This window comes from Heterodontus francisci, chromosome 6, assembly GCF_036365525.1.
Source record: "Heterodontus francisci isolate sHetFra1 chromosome 6, sHetFra1.hap1, whole genome shotgun sequence".
Classification (NCBI taxonomy): Eukaryota; Metazoa; Chordata; class Chondrichthyes; order Heterodontiformes; family Heterodontidae; genus Heterodontus; species Heterodontus francisci.
Genome location: NC_090376.1, coordinates 4,579,215 through 4,597,464, shown reverse-complemented (window position 1 = coordinate 4,597,464; position 18,250 = coordinate 4,579,215). Strand labels below are relative to the sequence as shown.

Genomic DNA, 18,250 nt, shown 5'->3' with positions numbered 1-18,250 from the left:
CCGCCAGCTCTGGCGATCGCTGGCAACTGACTCCCACGACTTGTGGTCAATGTCACAGGATTTCATGTCGCGTTTGCAGACGTCTTTAAAGCGGAGACATGGACGGCCGGTGGGTCTGATACCAGTGACGAGCTCGCTGTACAATGTGTCCTTGGGGATCCTGCCATCTTCCATGCGGCTCACATGGCCAAGCCATGCACCCTTGCAAACCCATGCAAACGAGAATGCACCTTTTGAATAGCAGTCTTCAAATAGCTGTTTCTAAGGCAACGAAGCACCGTCCTATAACTCCTGAGGCTTGCTGGTTCTTAAAGCAATACTGATCCTCTGCAAGCCTTAAAGGCAAACCGCATAATCCCGAAATAAAAACAACAGGACCATGACACAGTGCAGAGCTATATCAGTACTGACCCTCCAACAGTGCAGCGCTCACTCAGTACTGACCCTCCGACAGTGCAGCACTCACTCAGTACTGACCCTCTAACAGTTCAGCACTCCCTCAGTACTGACCCTCCAACAGTGCAGCGCTCCCTCAGTACTGAACCTCTAACAGTGCAGCACTCCCTCAGTACTGACCCTCTGACAGTGCAGCACTCCCTCAGTACTGACCCTCCAACAGTACAGCACTCCCTCAGTACTGACCCTCTAACAGTGCAGCACTCCCTCAGTACTGACCCTCCAACAGTGCAGCACTCCCTCAGTACTGACACTCCAACAGTGCAGCACTCCCTCAGTACTGACCCTCTAACAGTGCAGCACTCCCTCAGTACTGACCCTCCAACAGTGCAGCGCTCACTCAGTACTGACCCTCTAACAGTGCAGCACTCCCTCAGTACTGACCCTCCGACAGTGCAGCACTCCCTCAGTACTGACTCTCTGACACTGCAGTGCTCACTCCACACTTGACCCTCTGACAGTGCAGCACTCCCTCAGTACTGACCCTCCAACAGTGCAGAGCTCCCTCAGTAGAACACCTGGAGTGTTGGCCTGGATTAGATATCAAGTCTCTGGATGGGCCTTGAGCCCATGCCCTATGACCCTGTCAGTGACCGAGACGGCTGCCCTGTGACCTGTGGAATTGTATAAGTAGGAGCGAGAACCTTCAGGAGAAGAGGGGTTAAGGAATGTACAAGTGAAGGCAACACAGGGAATGAAGATTTGCACATGACAATATATAGAACCTTTCAGCATGGGGCAGCATTTCCACACACGTATCGGCCCAGCTCCTCCATATTGTCCTAGACTGAGCTCCATCAGGAAAAGTGGCAGACCAGTAAACAGCATCATAATGCAATAGGGGATCAGGAACACACCTGCAATAGAGACACAGAGTACAGCATCAGGAACACATCTGGAATAGAGACAGACAGAGCACAGCAACAGGAACACATCAGCAATAGAGACACAGAGTACAGCAACAGGAACACATCTGGAATAGAGACACACAGAGTACAGCATCAGGAACACATCTGGAATAGAGACACACTGAGTACAGCAACAGGAACACATCTGCAATAGAGACACACAGAGTACAGCATCAGTAACACATCTGGAATAGAAACACACAGAGTACAGCAACAGGAACACATCTGGAATAGAGACACAGAGTGCAGCAACAGGAACACATCTGGAATAGAGACACACAGAGTACAGCAACAGGAACACATCTGGAATAGAGACACAGAGTGCAGCAACAGGAACACATCTGGAATAGAGACACACAGAGTACAGCATCAGGAACACATCTGGAATAGAGACACAGAGTGCAGCAACAGGAACACATCTGGAATAGAGACACCCAGAGTACAGCATCAGGAACACATCTGGAATAGAGACACACAGAGCACCGCATCAGGAACACATCTGGAATAGAGACACACAGAGTACAGCAACAGGAACACATCTGGAATAGAGACACACAGAGTACAGCATCAGGAACACATCTGGAATAGAGACACAGAGTACAGCAACAGGAACACATCTGGAATAGAGACACATAGATTACAGCAACAGGAACACATCAGCAATAGAGACACAGAGTACAGCAACAGGAACGCATCTGCAATAGAGACACACAGAGTACAGCATCAGGAACACATCTGGAATAGAGATACAGAGTGCAGCAACAGGAACACATCTGGAATAGAGACACATAGAGTACAGCAACAGGAACACATCTGGAATAGAGATACAGAGTGCAGCAACAGGAACACATCTGGAATAGAGACACATAGAGTACAGCAACAGGAACACATCTGGAATAGAGACACATAGAGTACAGCAACAGGAACACATCTGGAATAGAGACACGCAGAGTACAGCAACAGGAACACATCTGGAATAGAGACACATAGAGTACAGCAACAGGAACACATCAGCAATAGAGACACACAGAGTACAGCAACAGGAACACATCTGGAATAGAGACACACAGAGTACAGCAACATGAACACATCTGGAATAGAGACACACAGAGTACAGCAACAGGAACACATCTGGAATAGAGACACACAGAGTACAGCATCAGGAACACATCTGCAATAGAGACACATAGAGTACAGCAACAGGAACACATCTGGAATAGAGACACACAGAGTACAGCAACAGGAACACATCTGGAATAGAGACACAGAGTACAGCAACAGGAACACATCAGCAATAGAGACACACAGAGTACAGTATCAGGAACACATCTGGAATAGAGACACAGAGTACAGCAACAGGAACACATCTGGAATAGAGACACACAGAGTACAGCAACAGGAACACATCTGGAATAGAGACACACAGAGTACAGCAACAGGAACACATCTGGAATAGAGACACAGAGTGCAGCAACAGGAACACATCTGGAATAGAGACAGACAGAGTACAGTAACAGGAACACATCTGGAATAGAGACACAGAGTACAGCAACAGGAACACATCTGGAATAGAGACACCCAAAGTACAGCATCAGGAACACACCTGGAATAGAGACACACAAAGTACAGCATCAGGAACACATCTGGAATAGAGACACAGAGAGCAGCAACAGGAACACATCTGGAATAGAGACGCACAGAGTACAGCAACAGGAACACATCAGCAATAGAGACACAGAGTACAGCAACAGGAACACATCTGGAATAGAGACACATAGAGTACAGCATCAGGAACACATCTGGAATAGAGATACCGAGTGCAGCAATAGGAACACATCTGGAATAGAGACACAGAGTACAGCATCAGGAACACATCTGGAATAGAGACACACAGAGTACAGCATCAGGAACATATCTGGAAGAGAGACACAGAGTACAGCATCAGGAACACATCTGGAATAGAGACACACAGAGTACAGCATCAGGAATAGAGACACACAGTACAGCAACAGGAACACATCTGGAATAGAGACACACAGAGTACAGCAACAGGAACACATCTGGAATAGAGACACACAGAGTACAGCAACAGGAACACATCAGCAATAGAGACACAGAGTACAGCAACAGGAACACATATGGAATAGAGACACACAGAGTACAGCAACAGGAACACATCTGGAATAGAGACACACAGTACAGCATCAGGAACACATCTGGAATAGAGACACACAGAGTACAGCATCAGGAACACATCTGGAATAGAGACACGTAGAGTACAGCAACAGGAACACATCTGGAATAGAGACACATAGAGTACAGCATCAGGAACACATCTGGAATAGAGACACACAGAGTACAGCAACAGGAACACATCTGGAATAGAGACACACAGAGTACAGCATCAGGAACACATCTGGAATAGAGACACAGAGTGCAGCAACAGGAACACATCTGGAATAGAGACAGACAGAGTACAGCAACAGGAACACATCTGGAATAGAGACACACAGAGTACAGCAACAGGAACACATCTGGAATAGAGACACCCAGAGTACAGCATCAGGAACACACCTGGAATAGAGACACACAGAGTACAGCATCAGGAACACATCTGAAATAGAGATACAGAGTGCAGCAACAGGAACACATCAGCAATAGAGACACACAGAGTACAGCAACAGGAACACATCTGGAAGAGACACACAGAGTACAGCATCAGGAACACATCTGGAATAGAGACACACAGAGTACAGCATCAGGAACACATCTGGAATAGAGACACAGAGTACAGCATCAGGAACACATCTGGAATAGAGACACCGAGTACAGTATCAGGAACACATCTGGAATAGAGACACATAGAGTACAGCATCAGGAACACATCTGGAATAGAGACACACAGAGTACAGCAACAGGAACACATCTGGAATAGAGACACACAGAGTACAGCAACAGGAACATATCTGGAATAGAGACACAGAGTGCAGCAACAGGAACACATCAGCAATAGAGACAGACAGAGTACAGCAACAGGAACACATCTGGAATAGAGACACACAGAGTACAGCAACAGGAACACATCTGGAATAGAGATACCCAGAGTACAGCATCAGGAACACATCTGGAATAGAGACACACAGAGTACAGCATCAGGAACACATCTGGAATAGAGATACAGAGTGCAGCAACAGGAACACATCTGGAATAGAGACGCACAGAGTACAGCAACAGGAACACATCAGCAATAGGACACACAGAGTACAGCAACAGGAACACATCTGGAATAGAGACACACAGAGTACAGCATCAGGAACACATCTGGAATAGAGATACAGAGTGCAGCAATAGGAACACATCTGGAATAGAGACACACAGAGTACAGCATCAGGAACACATCTGCAATAGAGACACACAGAGTACAGCATCAGGAACACATCTGGAATAGCGACACACAGAGTACAGCAACAGGAACACATCTGCAATAGAGACACACAGAGTACAGCATCAGGAACATATCTGGAAGAGAGACACAGAGTACAGCATCAGGAACACATCTGGAATAGAGACACACAGAGTACAGCAGCAGGAATAGAGACACACAGAGTACAGTATCAGGAACACATCTGGAATAGAGACACACAGAGTACAGCAACAGGAACACATCTGGAATAGAGACACCGAGTACACCATCAGGAACTCATCTGGAATAGAGACACACAGAACACAGCAACAGGAACACACCTGCAATAGATACACACAGAGTCCGGCACAAGGAACACATCTGCAATAGATACACACAGAGTACAGCATCAGGAACACATCTGCAATAGATACACACAGAGTATGGCACAAGGAATACATCTGGAATAGAGACACAGAGTAAAACATCACAAACACATCTGGACTAGAGACACAGAGAGAACAGCATCAAGAACACATCTGCAATAGCAACACAGAGCACAGCATCTGGAACACATCTGCAATAGAGAGACACAGCGTACAGCATCAGGAACACATCTGGAATAGAGACACAGAGTCCGGCACAAGGAACACATCTGTAATAGAGACACAGAGTAAAACATCACAAACTCATCTGGAATAGAGACACAGGGTATAGCATCAGGAAGTCATCTGGAATAAGAACATTTGGATTCAGGAGAATTTTTTGCCCTGTGTGTAGCAAGTCCAACAAGGGAGGGTGCAGTTTTGGATTTAGTTTTAGGAAATGAAGATGGGCAGGTGGAAGGAGTGGCAGTGGGAGAACATTTTGGGGGGAGTGATCATAATTCAGTAGTTTTAACAGAACTATGCAAAAGGACAAAGGTAGAACAGGAGTTAGAGTTCTCAATTGGGGCAAGGCCAATTTTACTAAACTGAGGAGTGATTTAGTGAAAGTGGACTGGAAACAGCTACTTGAAGGTAAATCAGTGTCAGAACAGTGGGAGGCATTCAAAGGGGAGATTCAAGGGGTTCAAAGTAAACATGTTCCCACAAAGAAAAAGGGTGAGACGGCCAAATCTAGAGCCCCATGGATGTCAAGGAGACTACAGGGTTAGATAAGGCAGAAAAGGAAAGCTGATGCCTGACGCAGAGCACTCAATACTACAGAAAGCCAAGAGGACTATAGAAAGTGGAGGGGTGAAATCAAAAAGAAAATTAGGAAAGTAAAGAGAGGGCATGAAAGAATATTGGCAAGCAAAATCAAGGTGAACCCAAAGATGTTTTATCAATACATTAAGAGTAAGAGGATAACTAAGGAGAGAGTAGGGATCGTAAAAAACCAAAAAAGGTAACCTATGTGTAGGGGTGGAAGATATTGCTATGGCTCTTAATGAATACTTTGTGTCTGTCTTCACAAAAGAGGGGGACGATGCAGATATTGTAGTTAAGGAGGAAGAGTGTGAAGTATTTGGATGTGATAAACATAGGGAGAGAGGAAGTATTAATGGGATTAGTATCCTTGAAAGTTGATAAATCACCCGGGCCAGATGAAATGTACCCCAGGCTGTTAAAAGAAGCCAGAGAGGAAATAGCGGAAGGTCTGTCCATCATTTTCCAGTCCTCACTGGATACAGGTGTGGTGGCGGAAGATTGGAGGGGTGCTAATGTTGTACTTCTGTTTAAAAATTGAGCGAGGGATGGACTAAATAATTACAGTCCAGTCAGTCTAACTTTGGTAGTGGGTAAGTGACTGAAATCAATGCTGAGAGACAGGATAAACTGTCACTCAGAAGGGCATGGATTAATCAAGGACAGTCAGCATGGATTTGCATACATACATACAAACATACGAATTAGGAGCAGAAGTAGGCCATTCGGCCCCTCGAGCCTGCTCCGCCATTCAATAAGATCATGGCTGATCTGTTTGTGTTTTGAATTCCACACTCCCATCTACCCCCGATAACCTTTGATTCCCTTGCCTAACAAGAATCTATCTACCTCCGCCTTAAAAATATCCAATGACTTTGTCTCCACCACTTTCTGACGCAGAGAGTTCCAAAGTCGCACAACCCTCTCAGAGATAAAATTTCTCCTCATCTCTGTCCTAAAAGGGCGACCCCTAATTTTAAAACCGTGCCCCCTATTTCTGGACTCACCCACAAGAGGAAACATCCTTTCCACATCCACCTTGTCAAGACCGTTCAGGATCTTATATACTTCAATCAAGTCTCCCCTCACTCTTCTAACCTCCAGTGAAAACAAGCCCAGTCTGTCCAACCTTTCCTCATAAGACAACCCGCTCATTCCAGGTATCAATCTAGTAAACCTCTCTGAACCACCTCCAACGCATTCACATCCTTCCTTAAATAAGGACACCAAAACTGCACACAGTATTCGAGATGTGATCTCACCAATGCTTTGTATAACTGAAGCATAATATCATTACTTTTATTTTCAATTCCTCTCATAATAAAGGATAGCATTCCATTATTAATCGCTTATTACTTATTTGTTAATATTACTTATTTGTTAAGGAAAGATCATATCTGGCTAACTTGATCGAATTTTTTTGAAGAGGTAACAAGGAGAATTTATGTGGGTCGTGCAGTTGATGTGGTCTACATGGATTTTAGCAAGGCTTTTGACAAGGTCGCACATGGCAGACTGGTTAAAAAAATAAAAGCCCATGGGATTCAGGGAAACGTAGCAAGGTGGATTCAAAATTGGCTCAGTGGCAGAAAACAAAGGGTAATTGTTGACAGGTGTTTTTTGCGACTGGAAGGCTGTTTCCAGTGGCATTCCACAGGGCTCAGTACTGGGTCCCCTGCATTTTGTGGTATATATTAACCATTTGGAAGTAAATATAGGTGATCGAGAAGTTTGTAGATGACACAAAAATTGGCTGTGTGGTAGATAGCGAGGAGGATAGCTGAAGACTGCAGGAAGATATTGATGGTATGGTCAGATGGGCAGAAAAGTGGCAAATGGAATTCAACCTGGAGAAGTGTGAGGTGATGCATTTGGGGAGGTCAAACAAGGCAAAGGAATACACAATTAATGGGAAAATACTGAGAGCTGGAGAGGAGGTGAGGGACCTTGGAGTGAATGTCCACAGATCCCTGAAGGTAGCAGGACAGGTCGATAAGGTGGTTAAGAATACATTTGGAATCCTTTCCTTTATTAGCCGAGGTATAGAATATAAGAGCAGAAAGGTTATGCTGGAACTGTATAACTCATTGGTTAAGCCACAACTTGAGTACTGTGTGCAGTTCTGGTCACCTCATTACAGAAAGGATGTAATTGTACTAGAGAGGGTACAGAGGAGAGTTACGAGGGTGTTGTTGGGACTGGAAAAATGCAGCTATGAGGAAAGATTGGATAGGCTGGGGTTGTTCTCCTTGGAACAGAAGGGAGATTTTATTGAGATATGCAAAATTGTGAGGGGTACTGGATCGAGTGGATGGGAAGGGCCTACTTACCTTAGAAGGGAGATCAGTGACTAGGGGGCATAGATTTGAAGTGATTGATAGAAAGATGAGGAAAAGTTTTTTCACCCAGAGGGTGGTGGGGGTCTGCAACTCACTGCCTGTAAGGGTAGTTGAGGCAGATACCCTCAACTCATTCAAAAGGTGTCTGGGTGTGCACCTCACGTGCCATAAGCTGCAACTCTATGGCCCAAATGCTGGAAGGTGGGATTAGGCTGGGTGGCTCATTTTTCAGCCGGTGCAGACACGATGGGCCAAGTGACCTCCTTCTGTGCCATAAACTTTCTATGATTCTATGATTTCTTTGATTCTATGAGAAAAAGGAGCAGGAGAAGACCATACTGCACCTTGAGTCGTCTCCAACATTCAATAGGGTCATAGCTGATCTTAGAGTCACAGAGTCATAGAGTCGTACAGCACAGAAACTGGTCCTTCAGCCCACCATGACCATGCCGACCATAATGCCTATCTATACTAATCCCACCTGCTTGCATTAATTCCATATCCTTCTATGCCTTGCTCATTCAAGTACCTGTCCAGATGCCTCTTAAATGTTGCTACTGTTCCTGCCTCCACCACCTCCTCTGGCACCTCATTCCAGATACCCACTATTCTCTGTGTGAAAAATTTATCCCTTTGATCCCCTTTAAACCTCCTCCCTCTCACCTTAAATCTATGCCCTCTAGTTTTAGTCACCCCGACCATGGGAAACAGACTCTGGCTATCTACCCTATCTATGCCTCTCATAATTTTATATACCTCTATCATGTCCCCTCTCAGCCTCCGTCGCTCCAGGGAAAACAGACCCAGCCTATCCAATCTCTCTTTATAACTCAAGCTCTCCAAACCAGGCTACATCCTTGTGAATCTTTTCTGCACCCTCTCTAGCTTAATCACATCTTTTCTGCAGTGCCAAATGGCATTCTGAAGGGGGAGGGTGAACAGCCAGAGGTTGTGGTACACATCGGTACCAACGACATAGGCAGGAAGAAAGATGAGGTCCTGCAGGGGGAGTTTCGCGAGTTAGGTAGTAAGTTAAAAAACAGGACCTCTAGGGTTGTAATCTCTGGATTACTCCCTGTGCCACGTGCCAGTGAGGCTAGAAATAGGAAGATAGTGCAGCTAAACACGTGATGGGACCTGTACACAGATGGGACCTGTACAAGAAGGACGGGTTGCATCTAAACTGGAAGGGCACTAATATCCTGGCTGCAAGGTTTGCTAGCGTCACTCGGGAGGGTTTAAATTAGTGTGGCAGGGGGGTGGGAACCAGAGCAGTAGGACAGCTAGTGAAGTAAATGAGGAGGACATAGTAAATAAGGCCAGTAGGACTAAGAGGAAGAGCAGGCAGGGAGATGTTGCTGAGCACAGCGGGACTGGTGGTCTGAAGTGCATTTGTTTCAATGCGAGAAGTATAACAGGTAAGGCAGATGAATTTAGAGCTTGGATTAGTACTTGGAAATATGATGTTGCTATTACAGAGACTTGGTTGAGGGAAGGGCAGGATTGGCAGCTAAATGTTCCAGGCTTTAGAAGCTTCAGGCGGGATAGAGGGGAATGTAAATGGGGTGGGGGAGTTGCATTACTGGTTAAGGAGAATATCACAGCTGTACTGCGGGAGGACACCTCGGAGGGGTCATGCAGCAAGGCAATATGGGTGGAGCTCAGGAATAGGAAGGGTGCAGTCACGATGTTGGGGGTTTACTACAGGCCTCCCAACAGCCAGCGGGAAGTAGAGGAGCAGATATGTGGACAGATTTTGGAAAGATGTAAAGGTAACAGGGTTGTGGTGGTGGGTGATTTTAACTTTCCCTATATTGACTGGGACTCACTTAGTGCTAGGGGCTTGGATGGGGCAAAATTTGTGAGGAGCATCCAGGAGGGCTTCTTGAAACAGTATGTAGATAATCCAACTAGGGATGGGGCCATTCTGGACCTGGTATTGGGGAATGAGCCTGGCCAGGTGGTCGAAGTTTCAGTGGGGGAGCATTTCGGGAGCAGTGACCATAATTCCATAAGTTTTAAGGTACTTGTGGATAAGGATAAGAGTAGTCCTCGGGTGAAGGTGCTAAATTGGGGGAAGGCTAATTATTACAATATTAGGCAGGAACTGAAGAATTTAGATTGGGGGCGGCTGTTTGAGGGTAAATCAACATCTGACATGTGGGAGTCTTTCAAACGTCAGCTGATTAGAATCCAGGACCAGCATGTTCCTGTGAAGAAGAAAGACAAGTTTGGCAAGTTTCGGGAAGCTTGGATAACACGGGATATTGTGAGCCTAGTCAAAAAGAAAAAGGAAGCATTTGTGAGGGCTGGAAGGCTAGGAACCGATGAAGCACTTGAGGAATATAAAGACAGTAGGAAGGAACTCAAGTAAGGAGTTAGAAGGGCTAAAAGGGGTCATGAAAAGTCATTGGCAAACAGGATTAAGGAAAATCCCAAGGCTTTTTATACATATATAAAGAGCAAGAGGGTAACCAGGGAAAGGGTTGGCCCACTCAAGGACAGAGATGGGAATCTATGCGTGGAGCCAGAGGAAATGGGTGAAGTGCTAAATGAGTACTTTGCATCAGTATTCACCAAGAAGAAGGACTTGGTGGATGATGAGCCGAGGGAAGGAGTGCAGATAGTCTCAGTCATCTCATTATCAAAAAGGAGGAGGTGTTGGGTGTCTTGCAAAGCATTAAGGTAGATAAGTCCCCAGGGCCTGATGGGATCCACCCTAGAATACTGAGGGAGGCAAGGGAAGAAATTGCTGGGGCCTTGACAGAAATCTTTGCATCTTCATTGGCTACAGGTGAGGTCCCAGAGGACTGGAGAATAGCCAATGTTGTTCCTTTGTTTAAGAAGGGTGGTAAGGATAATCCAGGAAATTATAGGCCGGTGAGCCTTACGTCAGTAGTAGGGAAATTATTAGAGAGGATTCTTCGGGACAGGATTTACTCCCATTTGGAAACAAACGAACTTATTAGCGAGAAACAACATGGTTTTGTGAAGGGGAGTTCGTGTCTTACTAATTTGATTGGGTTTTTTGAGTAAGTGACAAAGGTGATTGACGAGGGAAGGGCGGTGGATGTTGTCTATATGGACTTTAGTAAAGCCTTTGACAAGGTCCCGCATGGCAGACTGGTGCAAAAGGTGAAGTCACACGGGATCAGAGGTGAGCTGGCAAGATGGATACAGAACTGGCTCTGTCATAGAAGACAGAGGGTAACAGTGGATGGGTGTTTTTCTGAATGGAGGGATGTGACTAGTGGTGTTCTGCAGGGATCAGTGCTGGGACCTTTGTTGTTTGTCGTATATATAAATGATTTAGAGGAAATTGTAGCTGGACTGATTAGTAAGTGTGCGGACGACAGAAAGGTTGGTGGAGTTGCGGATAATGATGAGGATTGTCAGAGGATACAGCAGGATATAGATCGGTTGGAGACTTGGGCGGAGAAATGGCAGATGGAGTTTAATCCGGACAAATGTGAGGTAATGCATTTTGGAAGGTCTAATGCAGGTGGGAGGTATACAGTCAATGGCAGAACCCTTAGGAGTATTGACAGGCAGAGAGATCTGGGCGTACAGGTCCACAGGTCACTGAAAGTGGCAACGCAGGTGGATAAGGTAGTCAAGAAGGCATACGGCATGCTTGCCTTCATCGGTCGGGGCATAGAGTATAAAAATTGGCAAGTCATGTTGCAGCTGTACAGAACCTTAGTTAGGCCACACTTAGAATATTGTGTGCAATTCTGGTCGCCACACGACCAGAAGGACGTGGAGGCTTTGGAGAGGGTACAGAAGAGGTTTACCAGGATGTTGCCTGGTCTGGAGGGCATTAGCTATGAGGAGAGGTTGGAAAAACTCAGATTGTTTTCACTGGAACGACGGAGGTGGAGGGGGCGACATGATAGAGGTTTACAAAGTTATGAGCGGCATGGACAGAGTGGATAGTCAGAAGCTTTTTCCCAGGGTGGAAGAGTCAGTTACTAGGGGACATAGGTTTAAGGTGCGAGGGGCAAAGTTTAGAGGGGATGTGCGAGGCAAGTTTTTTTACACAGAGGGTGGTGAGTGCCTGGAACTTGCTGCCAGGGGAGGTGGTGGAAGCAGATACGATAGCGACGTTTAAGAGACATCTTGACAAATATATGAATAGGAAGGGAATAGAGGGATATGGGCCCCGGAAGTGCAGAAGGTGTTAGTTTCAGCAGGCATCAAGATCGGCACAGGCTTGGAGGGCCGAATGGCCTGTTCCTGTGCTGTACTGTTCTTTGTTCTTTGTATCATGACGTCCCAACTCTTTAACTCAATGCCTCGGCCGATGAAGGCAAGCATGCCATACGCCTTCTTCACCACCCTGTCTACCTGTGTTGCCACTTTCAGGGAACTATGTACTTGCACCCCAAGGTCTCCCTGCTCAACAACACCCCCCAGGGCCCTGCCATTCACTGTATATGTCCTGCCCTGGTTTAACTTCCCAAAATGCATCATTTCGCACTTGTCTACGTTAAATTCCATTTACCAATCCCTTGCCCAATCCAGTTGATCTATATCCTGTTGTAACCTTAGACAACCTTCTTCACTGTCCACTAATTTTGGTGTCATCTGCAAACTTACTAATCATGCCCCTTACATTCATATCCAAGTCATTAATATATATGACAAACAACAGAGGGCCCAGCGCCGATCCCTGTGGCACACCACTGGTCACCTGCCTCCAATCTGAAAAACAACCCTCCACTACCACCCTCTGCCTCCTATCACCAAGCCAATTTTGTATCCAATTTGCTAGCTCACCCTGGATCCCATGTGTTCGAACCTTCTGGCCCAGCCTACCATGCGGGACCTTGTCAAAGGCCTTGTTAAAGTCCATGTCGACAACGTCCATCGCCCTGCCCTCGTCAATCCTCTTGGTCACCTCCTCAAAAAACTCAATCAAATGCGTGAGAAATGACTTCCTATGCACAAAGCCATGCTGACTATCCCTCGTCAGACCATGCCTTTCCAGATGCATATAAATCCTGTCTCCCAGAATCCCTTCCAATGACTTTCCCACCACCTGATGTAATGCTCACCGGCCTGTAGTCCCCTGGCTTATCCCAAATCCCATATCCGTTAGTTCCCTGAGAGACTACAAATCTGTCTATCTCAGCGTTAAATAGACTTAACGATAGAGCCACAGCCCTCGGGGATACAGAATTCCAAATATTCACAACCCTTTCAGTGAAGAAGTTTCTCCTCATCTCAGTCCTAATTGATAGACACTTTAACCTGAGACTGTGTCCCTGTGTTCAAGATTCCCAGCCAGGGGAATAGAGATACAGAGAGTCCAGAATCAGGAACACATCTGGATCTGTGCTGACTAAAAATCCCATTTCCACTTGTTACCTTTCAGCATTGTCTCCATGCTGCAAATACTGATGTCAGATCCCGGTTTAAATTTCCCTGTGCTGATTCTGTTCCCATAAAGCTCCCTCTGCACTGTCCCATAAAACACTCCCAGGACAGGTACAGCACTGGGATTGGCTGCTTTCTGATTTGGGAGCCTGAGTGCATCAACGAGGTGCAGCTGCCTGTGGCTGTGTGCAGAGGTTGGAGGCTGCAGGCTGTGTGACTGCTGCAAGAGGGAGACTCAAACTGAAACAAAAGTTTTTTCCAAATTTCAACAAAAGAAGGAAGGCAGAGAACTGGAAGCTCTTTTGTGAGTTTGTTTTATCCTGAAGTCTTTTTCATTGATTGTTGGGGGTGGGGAAAGAAGAGACCACAAGATCTTGGGTGGGGCTGCATTGTTCAATAGGGAGCTCCTGCGTTTAACATCTTTGAATAGGGAGCTCCCTCCCCACCCCGACTACTAAGCCTGGGACAGCTGGAGCTGCCCAGGTGAAGAGACTTCTCTTATCTGAACATCAAAGGAGGTGTGTGCCTTGGCAGCTTACATCTGATGAAGACATCACCCCACCCTCCTAACTGGAAGACCAGCTACAAGACTTCTTTAAAATACCAACAAAGACTGATTCCTCCTGGCCTTCCTCTCCCTCAACCTCTTCCCCTGTGCTACATCCTTTAAATGTTGCTTTTTTGATTTATTGTATTTGCTCTTTTTTGTTTCTCTCAGCAAAGTACCTGTAACTCTTCTACCCCATGACTTCTCAGTCCTCTCCGGTGGCGGGGCCCTCCTATGCTGCAGCAGCTGCGACAGCTGCTCCTGTGGCCCCGTCACCATTTAAAATCTTAACATCAAAGCATGGGGTGAAGAGTTACACTCATCCTAATATGACTATTGAGGCTTGTGTTAAGGCAATGGCCGTGGTTATTGGCCCCTCGGCCATTGTTGCAGCCTCAAAGATGTATGGGAAGGCTGTGTTCTTCCTGAAGACCGAGCGGGCTGTGTCCCTTGCCCTAAGTACGGGGCTCACAGTGGGTGGGATTTTCCTGCCAGTGGACCCTCTGGGGGCCACTGCACATCGGGTAACCTTGTCGAACGTCCCACCCTTCATTCCTGATGAGCTCCTCCTCCCCCACCTACACCATCTGGGGGAGGTGAGGTCAGGGATCACCCCAGTCCCGCTCGGTCTTCGGGAGCACAGCCTCCGACATGTGTACTCCTTCCGCCGCCAGCTATTCATGCAGTTGGCGCGGGAGGAGGTCTTGGAGGGCCACTTCGGTAGAGAGTTTCAGGGGACGGCCTACCGCGTCTTCTGGACCTCGGATGGGGCGCGGTGCCATGTCTGCAAGGGGGTGGGGCATGTTCGTAAGAACTGCCCCAACCTTCCGGCCGCTAGCTCCACCTCGGCGGCCCAGAGTGGTTCCACAGAACCTCCTCCCACTCCCCCCACACATCCAACAGACACCGCTCAGTCGGTTCCGGAGGCTGTGGTTTTCACAGGAGGAGGGGAGCGTCCGTCCGAGCGGAAGGAAGACGCGGGGAAAAAAGAAACATCATGAGGCGCGTCCCCTGGACACTTTGACTCAACCCGAGCCTGAGCTCAGCCCAAAGCCCATTCCCATGGAATCCACCTGTCCCAGGGCTGGGCTCAGGCCCAGGGTGACTAAAAAGGGAAAAAAAGGAGGCGGAGGCCTCTGATGACATGCAGGTCTCTGAGCCTCTGCGCCCTAGTGGAAAAAGAGGAGAAGGCACCCCTCCACAGAAATGGTGCAGGGCCCATCTGTTGGAGGGGAGCTGTCTCCTGTTTCGGGTTCTCAGGTTCCCCCTACCGCCACCACCAAGGCTACAAAGTCCGGGCAGAAGCTCCCTATTGCTCAGGATGGAGGGGAGGGGAAGGCCCCGGCACATGAGGCCCCTCCTGAAGGAGTAAGTGGGGCCCTGCTTGTGGTGGGGGAGCCTGGGGACGCTGCCCATTCCGCCACTGCTAATGGGTCGGGTGCCCTGAATGAAGGGGAGGGCGATGCCCCAGAGGGTCAGCCCTCCCAGCCGGAGTCCACCACCAACCAGCAGACACCTGACCCGGTGAAAACTGAGAATGCTGCCCCATCTGCTGGACCTGTGGGTGCTGGCGGAGCGGGAGATGGCCTCCTCTCTCCGCCTCCGATCTCGACTCCCCTGGACCACTCATTGGCCTGGGGACGGAGGTGGACGGGGGTCCTGGGCTGCTGGCGCCCACAGGCTCCAGTTTTACAATAGAACCCAGAGAGGACTCCCCCGCCATCGATCCTGGGGATGGGATCGTGACGGCGGCGGGACCAGCTGGCGCAGCTGGGACGTCCGCCCCACAGTGTGTGGTGGATGTGTCGGCCGCTGGCGGTGACGACTCGGAGGAGGATGGGGATTCGGTGTGGGGCATGGAGGATGATCTTGATTCCATCGCCAGTGAGGTGGTGGAGTCCCACGTGCCTCCCACCAAATCTCCTCTCATCCCCACGGCGGAACTCCGGGATTTCCTCGCGGCGTGCAGGGGTTGCGGCGATAAATTCAACTGGCCCTTGGCCATTGGTCGAATCTGGCGCTGATCATACAGTCCGTCCGTGCCGCCCTGAAGAAAGCGGGAAAGCGCACGGGCGTGAAACTGGTTGAGAGGCGCCGGTTTAATGTGTTCCTCAATGGGTTGCTGGGGGAGTGGAAGGCCAGGTGCACTTCCACTCCCTCCTCACAGTGAGCTGTTGGTGACAGGTTTTAAGTACCTTTGACATGAAGATAACCATAGCCAGCCTCAACATCAACGGCAGCAGGGGGTCTCGCCGCAGATTTCACAATCTCTCAGTCCTTAGGGAAGGGAGATACGCGGTGAGTTTTCTGCAGAAAACCCACACCGTTCCGGGAGACGAAGCCACCTGGCTCCTGGAGTGGCAGGGTGGGGTCTACATGAGTCACCTCACCCCTATTTCTCGTGGGGTGGCTATCTTGCTGGCCCCGACTTTTCAGCCGGAGATCTTGGGGGTCAAGGAGCTAGTGCCGGGCCGCTTGCTCCACCTCGCCGTTCGCCTGGGTAGCGTGCCGCTCCACTTTGTGAACGTGTACGCGCCCAGGCCCGGCGCATTGCAAGCGCGCTTCTTTGAAGAAGTGTCCGCTCTCTTGAGCTCCATCGATAGCGGCGGGTGCATCATCCTCGGGGGGGATTTTAACTGCACCCTCGAGGTGGGGGATCGTTCCGGTCCCCAGCGCGGCCAAGCGTCGGTGGAGAAGTTGAGGGGACTGATCAGCTCCCTTAACTTGGTGGACGTCTGGCGGAATCTCCATCCCGACTCCAGCGCCTTCACGTGGAGGTCTGGAGGAGGGGGGTCGCGAATCGACCGCCTCTACTTTTCGCAGGCGTACGTCTCCCGCGTCTCGGCAGCCTCCATGCGGCTGGTGCCATGCTCGGACCACCACCTGGTGTGGGCGGAGTTCACTCTGCTCCGCACGCGGGCGGGGTCCGCGTACTGGCACTTTAACAACCGGCTGCTGGAGGACGAGCGATTTCGGGACTCGTTCTGTCGATTCTGGGCCGACTGGAGAAGGAAGCGGGGTCTTCCCCTCCTTGAGGCTATGGTGGGATGTGGGCAAGACTCACATCCGCGTCTTCTGTCAGGAGTGCGTGAAGGGGTCGACCAAGAGGATGGAGGCCGAGATCGGGCGCCTTGAGAGGGAGGTGCTCGACTTGGAGTCCCGCCTCGGTCATGCCGTCGCGGACCCGACCCTGTGGCAGGCGAACAAAGAGAAGAAGGGCGCGCTGAGGGACCTGCAGCTCAAAGGGTCCCGAGGCGGGTACGTGAGGTCGCGGATCCAGATCCTGGAAGATTTGGACCACGCCTCACCCTTCTTCTACTCGCTGGAAAAATGGCGGGGGGTCCGTAAGCAGCTTGTCGAGCTGCTGGCCGACGATGGATCCTCCATCACGGATCCGGAGGGAATGGGCCTCCTGGTCCGTACTTATTACAGTGCGTTGTTCTCTCCGGATCCGTCCAGCGAGGATGCGCGCAGAGTTTTGTGGGAGGACCTGCCGCAGGTCAGCCCAGAGGGCGCCGAAGGATTAGAGGCTCCGCTCACGTTGGCGGAGCTGACTGGCGCCCTCCACCAGCTCTCAAGGGGCAAATCGCCAGGGCTGGACGGGTTGACCGTGGAGTCCCTCAGGGCGTTCTGGGACGTCCTGGGGGACGATTACGCGCGGGTCCTGGGGGAAAGCCTGGCGACCGGGGAGACGCCCCACTTGTGGCGCAGGGCGGTCATCGTCCTGCTGCCGAAGAAGGGCGATCTCCGCCTGCTTAAAAACTGGCGTTCGGTTGGCCCCATGTCCGGCCAATTGTACACCATCCGCGTGGAGCCGTTCCTGTGCCTGCTTCGCAGGAGGTTGACGGGATTGGCTCTGCGCGAGCCGGCCATGCGGGTCGTCCTCTCGGCTTCCGCCGACGACGTGCTCCTCGCGAAAACAGATCCCGTTGACTTGCGGAGGATGCGCGACTGCCAGCAGACCTTTTCTGCCGCGTCCTCCGCGATGATCAATTGGGAGAAATGTTCTGGTCTCCTGGTGGGTCAGT

At 49.3% G+C, this 18,250-nt stretch overlaps 1 protein-coding gene across 1 annotated transcript in view; it reads right to left on the bottom strand.

Moving 5' to 3' along the window:
* slc6a7 (solute carrier family 6 member 7) overlaps nucleotides 1-18,250 on the bottom strand; it is a 107,373-nt gene that overhangs the window by 67,799 nt on the left and 21,324 nt on the right. The window contains exon 3 of the mRNA XM_068032762.1: nucleotides 1,182-1,313. Coding sequence (XP_067888863.1) covers nucleotides 1,182-1,313 — 132 coding nt within the window. The remainder of the gene's footprint in view (nucleotides 1-1,181; nucleotides 1,314-18,250) is intronic.